At 38.9% G+C, this 10,000-nt stretch overlaps 2 protein-coding genes across 4 annotated transcripts in view; one reads left to right on the forward strand and one right to left on the reverse strand.

The window, feature by feature from the left end:
- Positions 1 to 6,147, forward strand: part of LOC136835364 (uncharacterized) — a 15,575-nt gene extending 9,428 nt beyond the window's left edge. For 2 of the 3 annotated variants that reach the window (XM_067098784.1, XM_067098802.1), the window contains exons 2-4: positions 374 to 1,247; positions 4,308 to 4,762; positions 4,913 to 6,147. In XM_067098784.1, coding sequence (XP_066954885.1) covers positions 552 to 1,247; positions 4,308 to 4,706 — 1,095 coding nt within the window. In that variant the 5' untranslated portion in view covers positions 374 to 551 and the 3' untranslated portion in view covers positions 4,707 to 4,762; positions 4,913 to 6,147. The remainder of the gene's footprint in view (positions 1 to 373; positions 1,248 to 4,307; positions 4,763 to 4,912) is intronic. The other variant, XM_067098794.1, reaches the window with a different exon arrangement.
- LOC136835370 (uncharacterized) overlaps positions 1 to 7,845 on the reverse strand; it is a 54,149-nt gene extending 46,304 nt beyond the window's left edge. The window contains exon 1 of the mRNA XM_067098818.1: positions 7,653 to 7,845. Coding sequence (XP_066954919.1) covers positions 7,653 to 7,709 — 57 coding nt within the window. The 5' untranslated portion in view covers positions 7,710 to 7,845. The remainder of the gene's footprint in view (positions 1 to 7,652) is intronic.
- Positions 7,846 to 10,000: the final 2,155 nt, after the last annotated feature.

Consider the following 10,000-nt stretch of genomic DNA (forward strand, 5'->3'; position numbering starts at 1 on the left):
CAGTCTCAAAACCGGTTGCTGTAGTGACGAAATATTTATGCTGACTTGAAGAGAAAGGTTTCTTTTTTGTGACCGTAACTTCTCACTGAAGTTGCGCATCTGTTTTCTAAGATTATTTTGCTACAGTGTTCAGAGAACAGAGTTCTTTTAGTATGATTTATTACAAAATTCTTAATTATTCTCGTGTTGGTTTGTTCCCTAACCTTTAAGATATAAGAAGAAAGGATATGATTCTGTAGTCTGCGGAGTACAGAATCATATCAGTTCTACTTTCTCTTTCGTTGTGTTGAAAGTTCACACTTGATTACATCCGTAATTCAAGGTCATGGATCTGAGCTGCTTCTTTACTAAAACTTTCTCTGTTTCTCTCCAGGTCTCACACACGATCGCAGCCAGCCCGCTCACTACATTCTACAGACGAAGGGACGACAACAAAACACGGCAAACGAGAGGGTGTCTTTCTTTAAGAAACCTTGCTGCAGGCGGACCGCCAGCAAATCGATAATTATTTACTGTGGCATAAGTCTCCCTCAGCGGGGATTTCACGACCAATGTCATCCTCTTGCGTTCCTCCAAAGGCCTCCATGGTATCGCACGACCCAGACCCGAGGTCGAACAGCGAACATAATCATGGGGGCGATACTGACAGTGAATGTGGGTCTTTCTGCACCTGCACAACCAGCAGTAGCACGACTTCTTTAGCGACATCCGTGACTAATCCTCAGCCTAACGAAGAAGACCCTGATAGTCGAAGGAGTTCGTCTGCTTCGGCGGTACAGCCACTAACTGAAGAAGACGAAGGAGAAGAAGAGTCATCTCCACAGACGCAAGAGCTGCAGCGCCAACAACGGGCAGTGAATGCTGCCATTCCAGTTCCTGCAGTGGCTGCCGCAGCAGCGACAGCTGACCAACCGGCAGGGGCGAGTGGGAGTTCATACTTCGTGGTCTTTGTCCCTCCCACAATGCTCCCAGGTCAGAGCAGCAACAACTGTGGCAACTGCCAAGGGCACAGCAATTTGAATCTAACAATGAAAACCTCGCTGATCACTGCCCTCGAGTTCTGTCCTTGGATAGCTGGCATCGTCTTCATCTACTACGCCTTCTACTTGTGGGGCATTGGGCCAGGATTCTCAGCCTTTCTCTTCGTGATGGGGACGCACGCCTTCATTAGGTTCCTCAGAACTACAGGGCCTACCAAATGTGGCCTCTTCAAATTAAACAGAGTTGATGAGAATGACCCCCCACCTGTAAGTCCTTATGATGTATTTATTATGAGTCATCATCTGAAAGCATTCTTTCATATTCCAGATTATTTATCAAAGACTATTTACTTAATGATATGATTTAATTTGATGAAGAAGTTGAATTAAGGCTCTCACACAACAGTCACTTAATAATAACTTTTATGAAACCGTTTTCGAGACGAATCTCTAAATTTTTTCATAGTGGCTGCTTGCAGTGCTACAATCTAAATATTGAATAGGTGATCGCGTAAGCTTAATATTAAAGATCCGGATTCCAGACTACTAACAAAGACTTTTACATCGTGTGAGACACCTATTTTAGTTTCTCTCACAACGAAAAAGTTTCTTTTAAAATTTGGATAAAATTTTCAACTTATAACTAAATACTTCAAATCAGTTGCATGGACAACCATTCTTTGTAGGTGTGCCTCAAATTTTATGCTTGGTATCTTGCAGTCTTGCGTTTAGTTCTCTCATATTTCTTAATGTCTACTTCTTCCTTCTTTCCGGTTTTGCCCACATTAACCGATAACTTGCCGACCGCTACACTGATGCCTCCTTTATAGGCTTAGTCTCATTCTAGATTTTCTTCTTTCCTATACTCTTTCTATAGCTTTGTCTACATAATGGTATGCGATATTAGCAAACAAGGCTCGCGGTGAAAATATACTGTAAATGCTAGAATTATGGCGAAGCAAAAGAGTGCTTCCCAAGCGCTGTTGATGATCACTGTTCACCACTTTCAAGAGAATGACAGAATGTTACTGTTCTATTTTGTTACAGGAACATTCTGTCATTCCCTTGAAGGTGCGTGTACCGTAAATTGAGAGTAGAGCTTAGGAAGCACTCTTTTACTTCACCATGATTCTGGTGCAGCATAAGAGCATATGCAATGCACTGGCTTAGTTCCCGGTATCAGTTCAGTATTTTCATATTTTGGTTAATAACGTTATTTCTATAAACGAAGTTGACTGAATAGTACAGAAAATTTATCTGGTACAAAGTATTTTTTCCCTTCGGCGGATAAGACTTGGTTATCAAGGGTTTAAAAGATTTCGCCAAACAGTTTAAAGATATTGTAGGGATTCTTTACCTGTTGGGTATATCTGTCTAATTGCTTCGCACCTTATCTTAATTTAGTAGATTTTTAACGTTTACCTATACGTTAAGAGGATAGGAAAAAATCCGTCTTCTTTAACTACTGGGATCTCGTCTCCAGAAGGTAGTAATAATTGATAAAATTTTACTTGAGCCAAATTTAGGACCTGTTTGACTGAAGAGCAGTAAGAACTGAATCAGACAGAAGAGCCACCGCCGGTCACTTGATCTACATCAGAAATTCCAATAGGAAAACCATTTGTCAAGTGCTGACGTCAGATTATCAGCTTTTAAGGCAATGCTGACGTCAGGAAGAGTCTGAGATATCATATGCCTTTCAGTTCACTGCAAATTTAAACCATCGTCAGGACAGACACGTTGGTTGTGAAGAGATTTCTTAAGTGTTGGTTCGAGCTTCAAAAATATGTGTTCTTGAATAACAGAGTGCCTACTAATTCTCGGTACTGTAGAACAGTAGGCTACCAAGGCCCCGACCACCCCTCTTCCTCTCTAACTATTTCTATTTCTGCCTCAGAACCAAAGACTCCTAAAACGCTTTCTGTATGCCTGGCTGTCTCTCATATACAGTACGTTATTTCTGTACAGGTGCAAAAGGTTCAACTCTGAAGAGCATATCAATTAAAATTTTACATATTACCTTGATGCCCATTTCTTACATGCAAATTTGTGTAAAGTTTGCTGATAGATTTTAGAGATTTCCGCCATTCCCCGCCCCCATTCTCTCTCTCTCTCTCTCTCTCTCTCTCTCTCTCTCTCTCTCTCTCTCTCTCTCTCTCTCTCCTTAATATCAGGAGTGAAAGGATGCATGTGCCAGCTGGACGCATCTCCTCTTAGAAAAAAGACATATATACCGCATACACTTGCACCACAAACACACACACATGTATACATACATATGTATGTTTGTGTGTGTGTAGAGAGAGATAGAGCGAGAAACATTACTATTACCTGTTACACTGAGTATCAGAAACTTTAAAACAGTACATTACCATAACCCTCCCTCACATGAAGTTAGCTGATAAGAATTAGAGGCACAAGAAATGAAAATGTTTCTTAGTGATGAATTCTTTGAATGTTAGGTTACTAAATACCCTTTTTTCCTCTTACCAACATAGGGACTGACCTAATCATATATATATATATATATATATATATATATATATATATATATATATATATATATATATATATATATATATATATATATATATATATATATATATATATATATATATATTATATATATATATATATATATATATATATATATATATATATTATATATATATATATATATATATATATATATATATATATATATATATATATATATATATATATACATTTGGGAATAACCAACTTAGTTAAAATACATCTGCGCGAGTTTTTGTTCGTGAGTGTCTGGAAGAAAGTGGTCCCACACTTGCCTCACTAGAGAGAGGTCCTGAGTTCGATCCCGGGCGATTACAGACCGATCTGGGTCTGCTTCTGAGAAACATATTTTCCCTCTGATGACCTAGATTCACTAGATATTCACTAGATCTTCATCAGGTACTCTCTCTCTCTCTTGCTCTCGCTCTCTCTCTCTCTCTCTCTCTGTCAATACCTGTTACTTGTTATTTTACTTCCATATTCATTTATTACGTATGACTGCTGGTGCGAAGGTTGAATAATTGCAATGCAATACGGGTCTTATTGCCATTCAGCAGAAAGTTACAGAGTAAGGCCCCTTGCATATCAAGATACGGGGAACTCTCCTCTCCTCAAGACTTAATATGTCCAGGACCGATTAGACAACCAAGCGCTGATATAGCGAATTTAATGTCTAATAAGGGAATATTTCTAGATGGTAATCAAAGAGTTTATTGTTTAAATTTGGCAGGAATCGCCGCGCCATCATGTACTGTATGATCCGCTATGAATGTAATTTTAATCTCTTTCCAGGAGACGACAGAAAACGAAGAAACAACCACAGAAGTCACCGTAGAAGTGGAAAACGCTGATGCCTCCAACGAAATAGAGAACGAAAGCCCGCCTTCTTACGAGACTGCAGTTGTCAAACCTCCCCCATACGACCTCTACTATCACCTGACGCCCACGCAGGCCCGCAGCCAGTTCCAGGCGGACTACGAGTACAGGAACAGTATAGACGAGAATTTCTTGTCGGTGCCCCAACTCACGATCAAGAAGGAGCCCTCAGAAGTTGACGAGGACGAAGATATATTCTTACCATCCTATAATGACGCCATTCGCTTCTCCATCAGTAGTGGAAAAAGCATAGAAGCAGAGATCATAGAAGAAAATGAAGACAGCAAGGACAACGAAAACAACGAGGAATCTTGAGCCTTCTGAACAAACTGAAGCGGTGTAGCTCTCTTTCATCAGAGAAAAATTTACAGGTAACTCTGTTCCCAGATATTTGCAGTTGTCCTTATAATCATGCAACACGATAAATGGAGAAAGTCATTTTGGGTTAGAATGAGACTTTGACTCTCTAGCATTCTCAGTTTTTCAAGTAACACAATACAATGGCGTGATTTACTTCGCAGGTGTGGATATATAGTGTTCCTGGAGGCAGCGGTTGTAGACAGAAGCTAGATAAGACTGGCGACTCCCAAGCCATGGAAATTTTTGAGGTCAAGCTTGTTATACGAAGATCGGCAGTTTTGCTGATTTACGATCGAGTTCGCGCAGATTTACGGGTATATGACCACAAAGCCTTTGCGGGTTTCCCAAACGAGCGATACTGAAGACCCTTCATGATCTCTGTGAATATCGCGGTATGTGACTGAAGCAAATGCGCGTAAGCATGCTATGTGCACAGCGATGTGAAATCGCGTCTGATAACAGGTACATCGCATTTCATGTGTCAGGTAATCCCAGCATATTCTGCCATGTTAACTGTATCGTTTACTACTGCCATTCTCAAAGGAACGGCAAGGCCTGTCACTACGTTATATAACACAAGGGTGTCACCTTTGTTCACTGGGTTATTTTTAGCAAGCTGGAAGTAGCAAAAAAAAAAATAGCTTTTACAGCCAAGTGAAAAGAATGGAAGAGAGAATACATTTTTATGATAGCCATGAATAGGAACCTTGATTTCGGCAGAAATATCGAAATAAGTCATGTTATTTCAACAGGAGGGATTTCCATTGGCTTATGATTGTGCAAGTAAGCTTTCCTAATGGAAAATTCATTAGTTTTTAAGGGGAGCTCCAAGACTGCATATGTCACGTATTTTTTCAGAGTGTATTCGTCAGTAAAACCTAAATCTTTACCACGAAAATTTTTAGTTTGACGTTTTTTAAAATTCGAGGCAAAGTTTTGTTTTCTACTTCCTATTAATAGATAGAAAATGGCTGTTTCCCCATTACTAATCAAAATCCATTGCCACAATTCCACGCCGATAGATCTCTGTGCCCATCATCAGCCTCACTTTTCAAAATAAACTCATCTCATCAACCGGATGTTATCTCACTATTTAGTCAAAGCGATTCTCACTCTTTTCACTCATTTTCCCTTTGTGCATTATCATCATCATCACCAAGTATTACTACTGTTGTAGCAACTTGTTGCTATTCACATACACACGGAAAGTGTACATGACAGGCCAATGATATGTACCTGATCTGGAACTGTTCATTCCGTACAAAGCTGAATAATATAATTTTTTTCGCTTTTGACTGGATTTGTCACTTTCTTAGCACCATATTATAAAATTGTATTTATTATTTTTGTAATATGGACTGTAATTTATATCCACAAAATAAAACTACTGATATCATGATGCCCTATAGTTTCACCTACATTGTTTAACAGTACAATTAAAAATTTATATTAATTCTGTATATATTTCGTAGCAACTGTCTTCTTTCCTAAGGAATGTGTTAAGTATGGTACAGCAATGGACGTTATCCTTCAGCTTAACCAAGGCATCATATCTGTCTAACAGACGCGTCAGATCATTGATCTGGGGTCATAATTCCTACCTTTATTTAACAAATGTCCATTTTCCTTATCTTCATTCTTGGTATTCACATTTTCGCAAGTCGATACTGACTATTTAACACTCCTCTCCTAAATATTCAGCGGGTTAAAAAGTCAGCAAAATTTTCTGAAACTTTTCAATGAATCCTATATCTCTATACTGCACATGCAGTGTCGCTGTGATAAGCAGGCTGAGTCTTGGTTCCATGGCTTTTTTTTTATTATACTCGTATCTTACTTCATATATCTTTTTTATTATTAATCTCCGAAACCTACCGTTCACCTGGTATATACTGTATGCTTGACGAATGATATGTATACCATTTGCTTGTGAAGAATTTGGTAACATCCTCCCCATACTCCCTAAACAGCTGACCAATTGTCAGTTATGTGCCGGCGTCGTACGGCCTTCAGACTGCTCTGTTTATACACATGTATACATAACCGTACTAAAATTAACTAATACCGTACCGGGTTGAAACGCTTTTTCTAGCAGATTCCACGTTCATCTCTCTTGCGTTTGACTGAATAATCCACTCCGTTAAATCGTGCTGTAATTACCAGTATTTACATCAACCCTGTTGTCTTACATTAAATCGTAATAAATTCCATAAGTTATCCTACCCAACTCGCAGCCGGTGAGAGACTTATTAGCTAAATAAAATTCCGAATGATCCGATGACCTCGCGTTGCCAAGGCAGACGTCGACGTTGACGTTTTCAGGATGTCTGATCATCACCGTTCAAGATCCTGTCAACCCATGGCTACGTGATCTTGTTTTGTTATTTCCTTTTAATCAGAAAATAAATCATAATTCCGAGCACACACGCCTGTATTCGCAGGTAGTAAGCCTCAAAAATTTTTCTAATCGAATTCGCTATACCCTGGGAATAACTTACACTCAAGGAGAATCGTAATTGATAGGTCCTGTTGCGCCGGCTTGGATTTGAACCATGGCCTGATTTAGAATCCTGGTTGGCGCAGACGCATTTGTCAAACACAATTTTCCTTGGGAGTAAGTTATTCCCAAGGTATAGTGAATTCGATATTAAATGAAATTTGTGACTTAATAGTTGTGTACGTAAAAAAGTCAAGGATGTATGTGAAAAAATTTCACACACGCATATGTGTATATATATATATATATATATATATATATATATATATATATATATATATATATATATATATATATTATTTATAACTTAACAAAGACTAACAAAGAAAAAAATGGCGCAGTATTTCATAACGGATAAGAAATGGACACGTCAAGGTACATCTCTCCACGTTCATACTACTTACCTCCATCCAGGATTTGGAACTCTCTCCCCGATTCGTTTTTCTGCTATTTTCGAACATCCTTCTTTTAGGAGGCAGAACTGTCCCTTCCTTCAATTTTACGTCCCACTCATCTTCCTGCCTCCCTTTTTGTTGCCTCCTTCGGGTCAGGACTAGAGAGGGATACTAAGTTACTCCTTTCATCGTCCATGGTACCTAAAAATAAATGTAGTAATAATTAGGGTAGTGGTTCATCAAATTTTACCGCTGAAATATTGAAACTGCACTCTATCAAGTATATTGAACAAATAGTAATTCTAAGAGCAACAAAGTTCACATCAGAATCACTCTCGTGAGTCCTTTTAACCTTTTCTCTACAAAACCATCACTTTACGAAAACACGTGATGTTTTTAACTACTCCGTAATAAATACGAATTGACTTAACACCCTTAAACTACGATTTCGGAATGACAGGGCATGGAATTGGTACGCTGTAGCGCTAAAATTCAAATCAATTTCCTCATGGCAGTGTCTCCCCAACCACCAACCCACAAAAATAAAAAAAACTTGCTGTGTATGATTCCTTTTGAAAAGTGGTTGAAGAAGAAAGCACGGTAGGTAAAAGACTCCGAATCCCTAAAAACAAGTCGTCTTCTGATAGACATACATATATATACATATATATATATCCTTTATATATACATATCTTCTTCGTTTTAACGTGCTTTTTCCCATTTTTCTATGGGGTAAGCACGATGCCTTCTTTTGAAGGACTTTGATTTGGTGTTGGGGTAGGCAGTAGTCTCGATCGGCTGCCCTGCCTGACATCGCTTAGACCCCGGTAGCGAATCTGTACATGCATCGTACCAAATCCCCAGCTCCCTTTCTCCCAGCAGCGAGGAGAACTGAGCAGTTAGGTCGACAGTTCGAGACGTGCGAGGTGTCTGTTATGTTTTTAGAAGATGTTGGAGTGGCTTTGTTTATGTGTGTATTAGTCTGTAACACCCATTTGCTTTCAGCAAACCTATCCATTGATTACATACATAATACCGGGGTGTCTACACGGATAGCAAAGTGTCCACCTCTCAGACCGGTCGGATGCGGATTTGAACCCGGGCCACAGACCTCTATGAAGTCTGAGGCTGCTGCTCTACCGACCGAACCATCGAGGCTCAATATCCTTTATATATATATATATATATATATATATATATATATATATATATATATATATATATATATATATATATATATATATATATATATATATATAATATATAATATATATACATATATAAAACTGAATCACGAAAATATGGAACGTGATCAATATGTAAATAAAGGCAATGCCACGAAGGAAATAGAAACAAGGGACTACTGCAAGACCTTTCGACTTATAGTCCATTACTTAGCAGACTAAGTAAAGGACTATAAGTCGAAAGGCCTTGCAATGCTCCATTGTTTCTCATTCCTTCGTGTCACTGCTTTTATATATATATATATATATATATATATATATATATATATATATATATATATATATATTGTGTGCATGTGTGTGTGTGTGCGCGCGCGCGCATGGTTACTTATGAATAGATAGAAAGACAGTCGTGCACCATAGAGATATCATTACACTGGCGAATTGTCCGGAGGAGACAGAGAAGAGGTGGGGGGGGGGCGTGTGTTGGTGGCTGGGTCGGGGATATGCATGATTCATTAGCAATAGCGATAAAGCCTTCAGTCAAAGAGAGAGACTTTAACACCTGCGATCTCCATTGAACTCTCAAGTTATTTTTGTGAAAGTTTGACGAGAAGTTCCCAAGAGGGAAGAAAGTGCCGTGAGGGATGACACTGTGAAGTAATTCCTCTCATAACCAAAACAAAGGGCGAACGATCGATGGTCGTTGTTGACGATTCGACCCAGCGACGACCTCCTTTTAGGAGACTGGCATTCGAAATGACACCGAGGATAATGCAACCAGTATTTCTGAATACGGTGAGAATATTCCTTGTCTCTGATAAAATTCCCCGATCACATGCCCATTGACGTCAATGCATACCATCTCCCCGCTGCTTGCTCATTGGATTTACTGATGACAACAAAGAGCAAGGGCCCATAATAGATTCCCTGACGTGCCAAGTTTTCAGAATGGCTTGTCTGGACTGGAATTCCGCTGTTAGCCAATCCTCTACTATCAATGTCACCTCCATCTTGCACAAAAAAAAAAATAAATAAATAAATAAATTAAAAATGTAAAGCAAGTAATATTCAGATCTGATACACCAATTTAGAAAATAAAGCAGGTGTGACTGAGTATGACAGAGTATCACGTGGATGCTTCATGGCGTAATGATATCAACCTGCCACATC

The sequence above is a fragment of the Macrobrachium rosenbergii genome, chromosome 4 (assembly GCF_040412425.1).
Source record: "Macrobrachium rosenbergii isolate ZJJX-2024 chromosome 4, ASM4041242v1, whole genome shotgun sequence".
Lineage (NCBI taxonomy): Eukaryota > Metazoa > Arthropoda > Malacostraca > Decapoda > Palaemonidae > Macrobrachium > Macrobrachium rosenbergii.